The 15853-nt window shown below is 46.3% G+C and overlaps 2 protein-coding genes across 4 annotated transcripts in view; one reads left to right on the plus strand and one right to left on the minus strand.

The window, feature by feature from the left end:
- ADGRA1 (adhesion G protein-coupled receptor A1) overlaps positions 1–15853 on the minus strand; it is a 319025-nt gene that overhangs the window by 232334 nt on the left and 70838 nt on the right. The window lies entirely within an intron of this gene.
- Positions 1–15853, plus strand: part of CFAP46 (cilia and flagella associated protein 46) — a 78791-nt gene that overhangs the window by 42908 nt on the left and 20030 nt on the right. For all 3 annotated transcript variants that reach the window (XM_084755786.1, XM_084755787.1, XM_084755788.1), the window contains 9 exons: positions 42–190; positions 872–970; positions 3083–3215; positions 4298–4444; positions 6460–6660; positions 6795–6901; positions 7793–7969; positions 9065–9200; positions 15618–15803. In XM_084755786.1, the coding sequence (XP_084611912.1) occupies positions 42–190; positions 872–970; positions 3083–3215; positions 4298–4444; positions 6460–6660; positions 6795–6901; positions 7793–7969; positions 9065–9200; positions 15618–15803 (1335 nt within the window). The remainder of the gene's footprint in view (positions 1–41; positions 191–871; positions 971–3082; positions 3216–4297; positions 4445–6459; positions 6661–6794; positions 6902–7792; positions 7970–9064; positions 9201–15617; positions 15804–15853) is intronic.

Here is a 15853-nt window from a genome sequence, read left to right on the forward strand (position 1 = left end):
CCCTGCCTGTGACCACGCCTGTTTGCTGTGTCTTTATGCAGACGTACAGTTTGTACTACATAGACCATTTGGCCAAAGCCCTGCAGAAGATGTCCCTTCATGAGCTCAGCATCCCGATCCTGCAGCTGGGTGTCCTCATTGCAGATGCTGTGGTGGAGAGCAAGAGTCTTGCAGACCTCTACCACCTGCGGTTGGTACACTTCTTTTACCTGCAGCGGTGAACATGACAGTCTGTCCAAAATAATATAAAAACAAACACCACCTTAGATATTAATTTTGTAGCCGATTGTGTATATAGTAAATCCCTAAGACGGCCACACAAAAGAATGACATCTATTGTAAAAGCTTACCCTGCTCCTTAGGGAACACCTTGTTTTAAGGAGCCGCACACTGAGGTGTTTAAGGATCAAGGGATACTGCACTTCCTGGCAAGGGCCCTGGAGAAGAAGAAACAGGGGAGAGAGTGATAGAAAGCATGGTGACTGGGTTCACTCTGGGGAGGAGGAATACACAGATAACGTTTGAGCATGTTTGCCTGATCATATCCAAATGAAGTGCTTTAAACAAAACCTCAGTCTGAGTTTCTTGTTGGGAGCTATGGCAGGATTTGGCAGAACCCAGCTGACTATCGCCTATGAAGATGCCCCAAAATAAACTCATAGTAAATAAAACATGTGAGTGAGTGGATGATGGAGAAAACCGCCGCCCGAAGTTTTATAGAACCACCTAGCATGTTTTACTATGCTGAAAGGCTGAAGTGCATGTTTTAGTTTAGCAGCTCTGATAAAGCACACCGAAGCCTGCACCCCTTCCTCTGAGATGACAGCATCCTCTGAGGCAGTGCCTCCTCCCTCCCCACCTTTGCCCTCAGACTTTTACAGGTGTGTTCCGATCTGAGGTTGCATTCCGCAGCAAGTCATCATGAAGAGGCAATCGGACAGTCATACTTTGGGGACATGGAGCAGGCCAGGTGCGTGCAGTGTTTGCTCCTGGGTGTGGGACCCCCTCTTTCCAGCAAAGTACAATCCAGGCTGTTAAGGACAGCTCTGGGGAAACCCTAGCCCTTGGCTGTGTTTCTTCTCAGTACCAGGCCCATTATGGCTCCCAAATCCTCAGTCTGGTGCCTGGAGGTCCTGGGGACAGTTTCTAGGCAGCAATATCTGGGAGGGCAGTGCATAGAGAGGCCTCTGAGTTCCCTCCATAGTTTTAATGACAGGTTTGGGGACTGCTGAGCTGGTGGGGTCTCACCAGAGAAAAGGAAGTCTGTGGGACAAGATGGGGAAAAGCTGTCTTTCCCCAGTCCCAGACTCCTCCCAGGAGTGTCAGGAGTGACAGTGCTGAGTGAGGCACATATTGGGTTCTGGGTTCTTGGGTTACTCTGAAGGCCTTGTGGTTGGCTGACAGTAGGCTATCCAACAGTTAAATTAGCCAATTACAGTTCCTGTAGCAATCCTTTTTAGACTTAGAGACCACCTAAGAACACATAAGAATGCATACATAGTACTATTATTGTTAATTTTGGCAACATGATTTCCCCCATATATAAATTATATGTTCATTGAACAAATTTTAGAAAACAGGTAAAGAAGAGAATAAATGTCACTGCAGGCCCCGCCCCTTGGCAGTTATCCTTTCTGGGGTTTTGCCATTGTTCACCTGGCTGTTATGAAAATGTAGTTCTGCTCCATGCACTTTGTCACCCTGTCGCCTTTGGCAACAAATATCTGTCTACAAAATCATCTTCATGCTGTTAGCAGCATCATATATCTGTGTCTCCCTGGACTGACTATGAGAGTGTTTGCTGAGTCCTCTCTGCCTTCAGATGGGTTCCAGAAATACAGTTGCTGATGCTAAGAGAAGCTCTTGCCTCTTCCGTTCTTGGGTTTATTCGGAGCTCCTGCTATGTCGTGTAGGAGGCACTGCAGGTGGGCAGCCGAGGCAGAAGGGCAACCCAGAGTGACAGGAAGGGTTTGTGCCAATGGTGACACCAGGGCTCAGGGTACAGAGAGGCCTCGGTTCCAAGTGCACATAGTCAGGGAGTCCCTGGCATTTGGGGTGAACAAGATTTGGGGATCTGTGAAGTGACAGCATTGGGGTGGAAATGCCGGATGCCCTGATGAGAAGAGCCTGTGCATGTCTGAGAACATGGCCAGACAGAGCTGAAGTCTGCACTGGCCTACCTCCCTAGGGACTGCTTTGGCTGTGGTGTGGTGGGTGACTGTGGGCTGGGGTAGGTGGTGAGGGAGAAGGAGCAGCCATGGGTGAAGGAGCCACCCGCTGTTCTATAGGAAACCCTGAGAGCCAAGCAGTTTTGCCTTTCTGGAGGGGCTGCCAGAGGCAGCTCTGCTGTCCATACATTAAGCTCTCGAAGCTCGTTAAACTACACATCAGCTTGCTAGACAGTTCTGGAGAGAACAGGCTGCAGGTGTCCTTCCCAGAACCAGATTGCCGCCCACTCTTGGTTTTTGTAGACATGTGTGAACCGTGGCTTCTCCTGGCTGGGTTAACTTGTATTTCTTTTTATTTTCACTTATTATTATTATTTATTTTTTACATATACATTTACATTATTACACATATATACAATAAACCACCTACAGCAAGAAGAACCAGGAAACCTTCAGGAAGTAGATAAATGTTACATTCTTAGTGTTTTGGCTATTTGTATGTGGCAACTTTGAAGAGAACATCTTTCCTATCTTGGTGCATCTAAAATTCTGAATGTAAATCAATATCTATCATATCTCATCTTTATCAACTTAAAACATCTATCTAGACCTAAAAACATCTTAATCCCTAAACAACTAAGCTTAATTGTAAAACTGAACTATCTGGTCTTTGACCCCATCAGAGACTTGAGACGAAATTAAATTAATTATCTGAGTAGACAGGAAGTACGGCTAAGCAGCTTCCAAAATGAGAAAAGGACAAGGACAGTTTGATGCCTTAACAGTCTCCCTAAACTCTCTATAACACTGGAGCATCATCTTCAGCCTTCTGGCTTTGACTATACATGACACTGACCGCTGTCACCAGCCATTTACAGTTCTTCTGTTACATGATGCTATTTCACTTCAATTAGCTGCAGGAAAGAGATTACATTTAAAAAGGAGAAGGACAGGGAGCCTGTGATAGAAGACAGCCTGCCAGCCCTGCACGAGCAGCTGGCTCCAACCCGCTCTGAAGAAGTGAAGCCATTGATAGCGCAAGACAAGGTAGGCTGGTCAGCGCCGCCGTGGGACCCGCAGTGCAGGAGTGACGCTGACTTAGCCGGCCTCTGCCGCAGCAGGGTCTGAAACCCAGCGATGACATTGGCTTGGCTGTGGTGTAGGACTGCCCCAAGAGCCAACGAGCCACAGTTGATTTGTGTGTGAAGCGCTTGCTGCATACACTCTTAGGCATGGCTTCATGGGAAACTCAGAGATCTGACCAAGTTCATTCCACCCCGGGACCCTGGATTTCCTCAGGGAAGGCAAAAAAACTACATGTCAGACAGATCACCTGAGGCCTGAGAGGCAACTTAAAGAGTCAGCAAGCTAGAGGTAGAGTGTGCTTGGTGAATTCTCACCTAAAATGCTTAAGTCTCTGAGCTTGGGCAAGGGGGAGTGAAAAGAGTGAGGTTTTCTATAGAGCAGAGTATGTCTAAGGGGGTCTGTAGGCTCTTGAAGGCTCTGTTGTCACCATGAGCAGCAGAGACAGCAGTCATCGCAGAGAGCCTTAGTTCCTCAGAGCAGTGCCAGCTGCTTGTGCGCCCTTTAAAGCCAGCACTTGGGGTGTGCTGGAGCATGCCTGACACAGGGTTTGTTATGGGACCTAAGCTCAGAACAGCCAATGGTCAATCCTACACTTTGTTCAGCTTCAGGGACTCAGTGACCCACCCACAATGGGAGTGGGGGATGCTGACGGGTACGCAGGAAAAGAAGAGAAAAACACCCGCTGCTGTACACAAGGCAGGCCCGCGGGCCTCACGACAGGCTTCCTGGCTTCACTCACAGAGGGGAGGCAGGCCCGCCAAGCCAGGCAGCTCAGCAGCTGCTAGAATCAGCAGTGGGAGAGTAGAAAGGATTAAAAAAAAAAAAAAAAAAGGAGAGACAAGGGTCCCAAAGGGCTGGGGTGTGTCAGAAGCCAACAAACAGTGGCGGAAGCCTGAGGTTTTGAATACAGCATGCTGGGGACATCCCTGTGGCAGTGCAGCATGTGGCACACTGGCCTCAGAGGATACCTCTGCTTCTAAGCCAGAGAGTGTCACAGGACACAGACTGAGGACAGAGCATCTTAGGGTCATGGTGTCTCATAGATATTGAAGATAAATGGAGAGACTGGCAAGGGCCTGGATGGGACATCTTACCCCCAGCTGTGGATGCTCAAAGGGGAGGTCCTGCTGGAGTTGGAGCTGCACCAACCAGCACGGCTGCTCCTGTCAGAGGCCCAACAGGGCTTCCAGGTAAGGTGCCTCACCCATCTCCACGGAAGCCATCTTGCCCCGGGCCTGAACTCTTCAGATGCATTCCTGCTCCTCATCTGAGGACTTTAGGGGGCATACGTGGCTTCTCAGTCTCCACTGAGTACTCCCAAACAGGCTTGCATTAGCACACACTCACACACACACCAGAGCACTGCCCAGAGCCCAGCTCTCAATAGGCTTGGGAGCATTAGCTGCTCTTCCTCCCAAGGAGCTCCTGCTCGCTAGAAGGCCTTGCACCCAGACCTGGGGCCACAGTGCCCACTCAGTCCCTAGTTTGACCTTTTGGGTCTCAACTCCAGAAGTTCCAAACTACACTTGGCAGGGCTTTTCTTGTTTTGTTTTTTGTTTTTGTTTTTTGTTTGTTTTGTTTTTGTTTGGTTTGGTTTTTCAAGACAGGGTTTCTTTGTGTAGCCTTGGCTGTCCTGGACTCACTTTGTAGACCAGGCTGGCCTCAAATTCACAGTGATCCGCCTGCCTCTGCCTCCCGAGTGCTGGGATTAAAGGTGTGTGCCACCACAGCCCGGCCTGGCAGGGCTTTTCTATCCTGGGCTCTGTCCCCAATGGACAACCGACCTTGGATAGTCTGGACGGAAGAAGCTGTTTGCGTTGTCTGCTCTATTGATGCCATTCTCCGGAGTTACAATCCCCATAGCCCCACCAAACCCCTGCAGACAGACTTAGAATTGACTTCAGGGGGTAGACGAAGCCAAGACCCTGGCACCACCAGCCTGTGGCTTGTTCAGAAGAATTCAAGGAAAATATGAAGACCCAGCAATGATAGAAAACTTAAGTGGCACCAGAAAACTGTGAGCCCACGCTCTGGCCCATACAGTGAGAGCAGGGGTGCAGGTACCAGAGAGGAGACAGGCGTGTAAGTAGCAGGGTTGAGACAGATGTGCAGGTGCCGGGGTATAGCTGTGTAGATGTCAGGGATGAGACAGATGTGCAGGTGCCAGAGATGTGATAGATGGGCAGGAACAGGCAAAGGGACAAGTGTGAAGGTACTGGAAAGGAAAGAGATGCGTGGGTATCAAAGAGGCAACAGGGAGGGAGGTATCGGAGAATGGAAATATGTAGAGGAATAGAGAGGGGACAAGCATTCAAGTGTAGTGAGCAGACAGATGTTCAGGCACAAGAGAAGGGCATGTCTTAGTTAGGGTTTCTACTGCTGCTAGAAAACAGCATGACCAAGAAGCAAGGGGAAGAAAGAGTTTATTTGTCACTTCCATATCACTGTTCGTTATCGAAGGAAGTCAGGACAGGAACTCAAGCAGGGCAGGAACCTGGAGGAGGGAGCTGATGCAGAGGCCACGGAGGGGGTGCTGCTTGCTGGCTTGCTCCTCATGGCTTGCTCAGCCTGCTTTCTTTTTTTTTTTTTAATTAATTTATTCATATTACATCTCAATTGTTAGCCCTTCCCCTGTTTCCTCCCATTCTTCCCTCCCTCCCACTTCCCCCCTTCTCCCCTCCCCTATGTCTGTGATTGAGGGAGACCTCCTCCCCCTATATATGCTCTTAGAATATCGAGTCTCTTCTTGGTAACTTGCTATCCTTCCTCTGAGTGCCGCCAGGCCTCCCCAAAAGAACCCTAGGACCACCAGCCCAGGCATGACACCACCCACAATGGGCTGGGCCCTCCCCCCATGAATCACTAAGTAAGAGAACGTCCTACAGGCTTGTGTACAGCTTGATCTATGGAGGCATTTTCTTAATTGAGGCTCCCTCATCTCAGATGACTTTAGCTTCTGCCAAGTTGACATAAAACTATCCAGCACACATGGCAAAGCTGACTCTAACAGCAGGGGAAGGGACTCCTGACCTCATGCAGCAGGGCAGGAAAGAGCTGCCAGTATGACAAGCTGCACAGGCTGGCTCCTGTGGCTTACAAGGCACACTCTCCACTCCTGAGGATACCCACTCCCAGACAAGTAGTCATACTCACCAGAACGGAGCTGCCCATCTGTCCACTGTGTATCATCTATCCCTGTCCTTAGGATCTAGGTGAGACCTGTGCAGAAGCACAGTGCCTGTTGCTTCTAGCACAGTTGGCCAACAAGGAAAAGAACCACGGACAAGCCATGCTCTTGACTGAGAGGGCCCAGCAGCTCGGCGGAGCTGAGGAGTTCTGGTACAATTCAACCCTGACTCTGGCTGAGGCCATCTTATCCTCTGAAGAAAAGGAAAAAGAGATAGCGGTGAGTTGGAGTGGCCTGTGGACAACACAGGAGCACATGGTGATGGGACAGGGTTGGGGAATCGGGGGCCACGTGCTGAGGTCTCTCCTCAGGCCCTGATGAGTCACATGGTGACACGTAATCATCTCATGCAGGTTTGCAACCTGTTTCAGAAACTCATAGATACTTTCAGGGTCCTCCAGAAAGAAAGGCCGAACCGAGCATCCCTGCTGGAGTTCCTCATCATGGAGCTGGAGGCCAGGTAACGAATAACGCGTGGTATACTAAAGCTGTGGCTATCTCTACCACATGTTCCCTCTGGTGCTAAACCCAGGAAAGCTCAGTCCCAGCAGAACCGTGGGCTCTTCCCCTGCTCTGTGTGCCTCACGTGTCCTCAGGCTCCTTCTGAGGATCAGACCTTCCTTCCACCGTGTGCCTCCAAACCTTGGGCTTCCTTCCAGCCAGCCCACATTTCTACAGTATCTTCCCTGTGGATCTTGGAGCCTCTAGGCTTCGGCCCCTTGTAGAGGGTTGTCAGGGAAACCTGTCTTCTTCCACACACGTTACTCACAGACTTCGCATCACATCACAGGACCTTTTCCAGGCGTCCTCTGAGCTCACTGACTATAGATGCAGGGGTCCTTGCCTTGTTTCTGCTTCTGCTTCCTCTCTGGAAACCGCTATGGGTACTTTGTCCCACCAGCTGGTCCTGATTTGAGTCTGTAAGCAGTCTCATTTCAGCATGGTTTCCATGGGCGAATCTGGTCCCTGGGGGGGTAGGGACCCCCACACACAGTGCTCTTCACAGTGCCTCTGCCTGCCCTGATACCCACAAGCCTTTCACACTTGAGCAAATCCTTGGGTAGGTGTGACCCTGCCTTTAGGAGTGATGACCAGCCAACACCCAAATCACATCCATTACCACAGGTGTGCCACAGCAACCATTGTGGGCCATCAGGGAGGCCTGTTAGAGCCTAACTTCATTGATCTGGGCCCATAGCTGCATGGTGACCATCTTGGGGGCAGGGCATTGGTGTTTCTTTCAGTGTCTCTGGGTGGATATTGGGCAGGAGGGACACGGTGGTCTTGGGCTTTTGAATCTAGTGGGGAAAGCGTCAGTCCCCATAATCCTGAAAAAACACCTGTCCATCAGGTGTGTGAAACTTCAAATCCAGGTTGCGGGCAACCTGGTTAACCGGGAAATTCTTGAGTGCCCATGCTTGCTGTCGGATCTAGAAGATCACCTGTTGAAACTTGAAGAAAACTTAAGACTCAATGGCTACAAGAGAAAGTGTGTTGACTTAAAACTAGAGCATGCAAAGATAAAGAGGTAAGGGTGTTATCACACACTCCACCCATGCCACTGGAGCTGCACTCTGAGCAGGGTCTACCCTTGAGCTCTCCCAGACAGCCTCAGCTTTTCCTCAACCTCCGACATAGGGAGACCCAGCTCCCTTCCCAACTCCCTCCCTGCTAACCCACCTCTGCAATCCTGCAGGGTGTCCAGCAGCTGTTCCTGCTGCTGCTGCCACAGCTACGCATCCCAATGAACATGCAGCTGTCCTCTCACTCCTCACAGTGCTCCTCACAGTGCTCCTCACAGTGCCTCCCTCTGCCTGCCCTGATACCCACAAGCCTTTCACACTTGAGCAAATCCTTGGGTAGGTGTGACCCTGCCTTTAGGAGTGATGACCAGCCCAACACCCTAGTCACATCCATTTACCACAGGTGTGCCACAACAACCATTGTGGGCCACCAGAGAGGCAGCAAAGTAGGTGACTGAGCCAAAAGGTGGAAATGTGGGGCATTGCCTTATCAGATGCCTTTCAGGCCAAGATTATTTGCAAATGAAATCTCCCACTATACATACTTTTGTCATTCTAGCTGCTCAGTATCTTGTTTTAAAACATACTTAGAGGAGATGGCTCCGTTGGCAAGCCACTAACCTTGCAAACACAAGGACTTGAGTTCAATCCCCAGAACCCATGTAAAGAAGCCAGGTACGGTGGTGCACATGTGTAATGCCAGCTTTGAGGAGACGGAGACAAGTCCATCCTTGGGGATTGCTCACAGAGACAAGGCAGGAATCCCTGTGTCTGTGCTCTAGCCTCCTTGGTGGGGTTTAGGCCAGTGAGAGATCCCGTCTCTAAAGAAAAGTGGACAACGCCTGAGGAACAGTGCCAGGGCTGATCTTTGACCTCCACATGTACATACATGTACCTGTACACATAAATGAACAACTCTACACACGTAGTGAAAAGAAAATGTCTTGAAAATACCTTTGTGTGCAAAACACTTAACTGCAAAAATGTTAAGCACTGATAAAACGCACAGCATAATTATGTGGAAATTGTGTGTGACATATTAGTATACTATGTACTAGTTTGAATCTTTGTTCTAAGTTCCACTCTTATATTATATAAAGGATATGTGCCCAAAAGGAAAAAGATGAAGAACAAAAAACTGCCTATTGCGTGGAAGTGTACAACTTGTCCCAGGAAGCTATAGCTGAGGAAGAAGAACTGTTTCACAGAATCCAGGGGATGCTGTCCCTTCAAGATGTAAGTACGAGCCCACATACCCCCGTCATTGTTGTGCACAGGACAGCACTGACTGGGAGATCTGATTTTAAAACACAACCAGCCAGGCATAGTGTGGCACAACTGAAGCCTAGCACTTGGGAAGCTGAGGCAGGAGTATGTGGAGTACTAAGCCAGCCTAGGCTACCAACTGAGACCCAGTTCTATAAAACGTGCATGAGCTCACACACACACACACACACACACACACACACACACACACACACACACAAACACACACACAGAGAGAGAGAGACTGAGGACATAGTTTAGTCAAGAGAGTTATGTATGTTCTCTGCCTTTTTCACCTTGGACCTCAGCAGCCTCCTGTCAGATCTGCCCAGAAGGTGGAAATATTCTTGTACAGAAGAGAGGCTCACCTTCTACTCCTAGAACCTTGGGATCCAGATAACAAAAAGTAGACATAGTGGCTTGTGCTTATAATTCCAGCACTGAGGATGAGAGGGTGTGACCCTGGGCTCACCGGCTAGGCATCTTAGCATACTTGGTAAGGTCTAAACCAGCAAGAGACAGTGCCTCAAAAACCAAAGTAGATGGTTCCTAAAGAACAACACCTGAGGCTGTCCACTGGCCTCCACAGGAATGGGCACACACATGCCCATACATTTGCACTAAGCATGCACACACATATAAGAACATACATACCTACACAGAGGGGGGGGGGAGAGAGAGAGAGAGAGGAGAGAGAGAGAAAGAGAGAGAGAGGAGAGAAAGAAAAAGAGAGAGAGGAGAGAGAGAAGGAGATAGAGAAGAGAGAGCACCTAATTTACATGTCGGCTTAGAGTAACAGTAACTAGACTCACGCACCTATACAAAGTATTTTTAAAAATACACTAACAAGGATTTCTCAACTTCCATACATCAGCCATGCCAGTTAGTGATCCTTGAGCTTAAGTACCCACTGGCCTCAGCTATAGAGATGGAACCAGGTAGAGCCTAGATGAAGGTCTGAGTCAAGGATACAGAATCCTGAGAGTTTAGGGGAGAAGGAGGCAAAGTGGAACCCAAGGAAGAAGAGCACTGCTCACAGATGTCTAGAGGCTGTCCCAGAGTAGCCATCTAAAGATCGCTCACCTGTTCAGGAAAGGAGGAAGCTGGCCAAGGCTGGGAAAGAACCACCTAGAAGGATTACAGGAAGTGCACTGGTGCCCACTGAGGCTCACAGGGGTGAGCAGAGTGCACAGAGGACCTGACCTCAGAGTTTGGCAGTGAGTAGGAAAGTGAGCCCAACTATGTGTTGCCTACAAGAAAGTCATTATGAACATAAAGATAAATGGAAGGAAAGCAAAATGCTGCAAGGGCTATCCCGTACTAGTACTGATCAAAAGACAACTAGAAACAAGCAGGCTTCATGTCAAACATTTTCAAGGATGATAATATTTATCTCATAATGTAATCTAACCAAGAAGAAAGGCACTCCAAATGTAATAACCATAATAAGAGAATTCAAAAGTATATAAGAAGCAAACATTGGTCTTAAAAATGTGCTAAATCTATTAGAGTCAACAATTTTACTCTTGTTTTGGTTTTTGGTTTTTGTTTGTTTGCTTGTTTGTTTGTTTTTCGAGACAGGGTCTCTCTTTGTAGCCTTGGCTATCCTGGACTCGATTTACAGAGATCCACCGGCCTCTGCCTCCCCAGCGCTGGGATTAAAGGCGTGCGCCACACCACCCAGCCTTAGCATCCTACTCTTTAATTATGAGTAGAACAAGTAAGCATGAAATCAGCAAAGAACTAGAAGATGGAAACACTGTCAACCAACATGACCAAATAGACATTTTTTTTTTTACCGTTTTACTCAGCAAAAATGGGATTAACAGTCTCACACAACTGTGGAATGTCTTCTGACACAGGCTATACTCTGAACCACAAAAGGGGTCTCAATAAATTTGAATCATACAGAAGATGTATTAGTGTCAAAATGGAATTAAATGGGGGCATCAACACAAAGAAGTAGAGTAGAAAACTCCATAGACACAGAAAACGGACAAGTGGCTTGTGGGGACGAGGTGAGGAATAGGAAGAGCTGCTAGCATTTGGGTTTCCCTGAAGGATGATGACAATGCTTGGGAACTGAACCAGCAGTGATTTCATGACACTGAAGATTTATCATGTGCTACTGGATTGCATGTTTTAATTTTTTAGATTATTTTATGCACATGAGCATTTTGCCTGTGAGTATATGTGTGCACTACGTACGTGCCTGGTGTCTATGTAGGTCAGAAGACGGTATCAGATCCCTTGGAACTGGAGTGGCAGATAGTTGTGAGCCACCATATGGGTGCTGGGAATCAAACCTGGGTCCTCTGAAAGGGCAGCAAGTGATTTAAACCACTGAGCCATCTCTCCAGCCTTTGTACTTCAAATTTGTTAATTATGTTATTTTTTTTTTTTAACCTCAAATTAAAAAAAAAAAAAAACCACGGTGTGCATGGAAAACCCCAAATATTTGGAATTTAATTAAAGTACAGCTAACAACTCTAGGCCAGAGAAGAAGCCAAAGATAAAATGTTTTGCAATAAAGGAAGGAAAGGACATCAGGAAGTTTAGGATGTCACCAGCGTGGTACTTAGGAGGAACCCTGGAGCACTACATACCTGAATAATAATGATAATGATAATGATAATGATAATGGGCCAGAAATCCATAATCCCAGCCTTTACCTGAAAAACAAAGAGCAAACTGAATCCAAACTTGGTAGTAGAATAGGAATTAAAAATGGAGTTTGTAAAAAATCAATGAAATAGATCCACCCTCTCATCAAAAGCAACCTCAAAGCAAATAAAGTCCACGGAAGAAGAATTTTCAAGACCTGGCACATCAGACCTTAATCTCTGATCTGAGGTTCAAGCTCACCACACTCCTCAAAGCTGGTTCTTTGTGCTAGATGAGTTGGTAAACTTAGTCAGACTGATCCAACAATCTATAAAGAAAGTAAGTGCTAAACACTTGCTTGGCCCTGCGATGGATTCTACCTATGTTCAAAGGATAGATATGGGACAGATGAGTTTTACAAGTTCGGTGAAATAGGACCACACTTGCAATGCCCATTCACAAAGAAATATCTCTGTAGCACTTTATGAACTAGGGAAATTGAGTTTTTAATTGAAAAACCTTATCACCAAGCCCAGGCAGATCTACTGCTGACTTATATCAAATAATTTTTTAAAATATCACTTCTAAGCAGATTATTTTAGAAGGTTGAAAGTGAGGAAATAGGAACTATGGAAATGAAACTAGTATAACTCCAAAATAAGATAAGGCAGGGTGTGGTCACACATACCTTTAATGTCAGAATTCAGGACACAGAGACAAAAGGGTCTCCATGAGTTCAAACCCAGCCAGGCCTGAATAGTGAGCTCCAAGACATCCAGAGCTACATAGTCCCTGTCTTAAAAAAGAAAGAGGAAAAAAAAGTTTAAAAACATTACAAATAGCAGGGCGTGGTGGCGCACACCTTTAATCCCAGCACTCAGGAGGCAGAGGCAGGTGGATCGCTGTGAATTCGAGGCCAGCTGGTCTACGAAGCTACTCCAGGACAGCCAAGACTAACACAGAAAGATCCTGTCTCAAAAAGAAAAAGAAAAAAAGAAAAGAAAAAGAAAGAAAAAGAAAAAACCAAAACAAACCAAAACAAACATTACAAACAAACAAAAGTCCACAGACTAGTGTTGCCCATGAACACAGCTACCATAACACTGTGCTTACTGGTAAAAGACTGATTCTCCCTTTGCTAAGGATGGTAAATGTCTTACCACTTTTATCCAGAATTGTATTGGAGATTCTCGCTAATACAATAAGCAAGAAAATAAATTAAAAGCATTCAGCTGGGGGCTGGAGAGATGGCTTAGAGGTTAAGAGCACTGACATTTCTTCCAAAGGTCCTGAGTTCAATTCCCAGAAACCACATGGTAGCTCACAACCATCTATAATGTGTTCTGATGCTCTCTTCCGGCCTACAAGGTATACATGCAGGAAGAGCACTGTTTATGTAATAAATATATAAATATATCTTTTTAAAAATTTAGATGAATAGAAGGAGTAAATAAGTAAAATACTTTTTCATGGATAACATGATCATATAGAAAATAATTTAATATACCAAAATAAGAACTACAAGGTAATGAGCAAATTTAGTTGAGTTGTAGAGTTATATAGTATATACATTACATTTCTATACAAAGAACAATTAATTGTATATTAAAATTAAAATGGTATCATTTATGACTACTTAAAAATAAAAATTGACCTCCAAAGTGTGAATGCTTATAGTCCCAGAACAATAAAACATTGCCAAGAATAGTTAATGATGGCTTAAATAAATAAAAACAAAAGCACTAAATACCGTTAAGATGTCAGTTTTTCCTAAACTATATCACTACTGGCTTTTTAATAGATATTTACAATATGATTTTAAAATACGGAAGGTCAAAAACAGCCAAGACAATTTTAAAAAAGAATTAGAAGCCCAATGGTATATGACTTTAAATCCTATGAAAGAGCCACAGCAATCAAGACAGTGTGTTTAGTGGGAACATGGACAAACCCAAGAATCCAGAAATAGAAACACATACAAAGCCCTCAACAGAGGCACAGCTCCATGGACCAGACCTTAGATGGTGATAGAACAACAGGAAATGCATGTTTAAACCCCTGAACTTCAGCTCAGACCTCAGACCAAGGTAGAAAATAACCCCAAATGGATCAGAAACCTAAACCAGAGTTGGAAGACCATATTACGGCACATAGGAAAGTCCCTTGGTGATGACATGTTTGGCAAAGAAATGTGCCCAATACATGATCCAATAAAAGGATACATTGATAAACCGGCCTTCTCTTTAAAACACACTATCAAGAGAAAGGTGGAAAACCAAAGGGAGGGAGAAAACATTTGCAAATTTTATTCCTTGATAGCAGTAACATAAACAACTCTCAAAACTTAAGGGTGAAATACTTAAAATGAGCAAATAATTCGAAGAGACATTTTCTCTGTAGAAAACAAGCACACAGAAAGACAAACATCATATGGATGGGTTGTAATCATCCTGAGGAAAAGCAGACAAGATAAGCACATACTATATGATGCCATTTATACAAACTAATTATTGTACCACAAATCAGGCAGTTGTCACTTGGGAGAGAGGAAAGCTGTCTTGAGCACACTGTACCAGCAACGGAGACAAACACAGTTGTGTCTTTTTACAGTGTGTGGACTTATTGAACAAAAATAAATCCACAAGAGTTTTAACGGCCGCAATTTTTCCAGATTACCCTGCCTATTTTAGTAATCTGTCCAAGGCAGCTGCAGGCCCTTGCTTTCCAACCTTAATTACTAATATTAACTCTCATATTGCACTGCACACAGTAAATACATATGTGTACATGTGTCTACTAAATATGCATATATGTGGGTTACACTATGAACACAGGTTGAACAGGCTCCAGCTAGGTTCTTGAGGCTGAGTGAAATTCAAGTAGAGTCTGTATTGATAAAGAAAAGAAGATGCTGTTGCTGTGGAGACGGGGCTGAGGAAGAGTCAGATTTGAGAGCAAAACTGTAGTCCCTGTAGAGATGAAAAGGCAGAATCAGGTCAGAGCAGGGACGGCAGGTTCAGGTCTGAATGGGCAAGCCGACCCAGCTGTTGCATTGGCTGTGTCAACAGTGGGAGAACAAGCAAAGCAGAAGCCCCAAGGACAGTTGGAGATTCTCTGCCTGTGAGTCCTTGATGCACACTTACCAGGTATCAGATGATAAAGGGGGGCGCAGTGCGGCTGTGCCACCCAGTGTTAAGTGTCCATCACTTTATGGGGGCCAGGTGAGGGAGCCTGGTGTCCTGACTCATGGGCTAGGTTTCCCTAATATGATTTTAATACCCCCAAGTGCCTCTATGATTTCAGTTCAGCCCAGTAATTGTATAGAGTAGCTCCCTTCTCCTAGGGATAATTCATTTATGGGTCTATGCTGCATATGTGATGCCTGCCAAACAGATGGTGGTGCCTGTGGGTCCAGCCAGGAACTCAAGTATCCTCTACTCTAAAAGCCACTTGTGAAATGGAGTCTCTCAGGGCAAAGGCCTAGCCGGAAAAACCTCAATTTATACACTGTGGAGTAAGGTAGAGCAGGGGCGCAGCCTGGCATCAACACAGGCTCACGAGTGGACACAGGAAAATTCCAAGTGAGAGTGTGAAGCCCACGTTCCTTCACTTGCATCGATGATGATTTGTCATCTGTCTATCGCCACGTCAAAAATATATCAACTTTAGACTTCAAACATGTGCTGTCTGTGACATAGCAGCTCCGCCTTGTCGGAGTACTTGCCCTGTGGTTGGTCTCCTCAGGAACAGTGCCTTGTTTTACTCACCTCCCCACTACCTCAGGTCCAGAACATCAACTCCCCGCTGATGAGGAGGCTGGCCCACCTCAAGCTCTGCCTGGCAGAAACGTGCCTGGACATGCTGAAGCTGGTGTGCAAAGAAGCCCTGGAGCAGCTGGAGCAGGGCTCCTTTGAGAAGCTGCTTTCAGACTTCCTTCAGAACACCAGTGACTACTCGCCCATCGGCTTGGTAACTGCGGGCAGCCTTAGCCCACCTTTCTATCCTGGGGCCTGCCAGTC

This window comes from Acomys minous (assembly GCF_964271855.1).
Source record: "Acomys minous genome assembly, chromosome: 2".
Lineage (NCBI taxonomy): Eukaryota > Metazoa > Chordata > Mammalia > Rodentia > Muridae > Acomys > Acomys minous.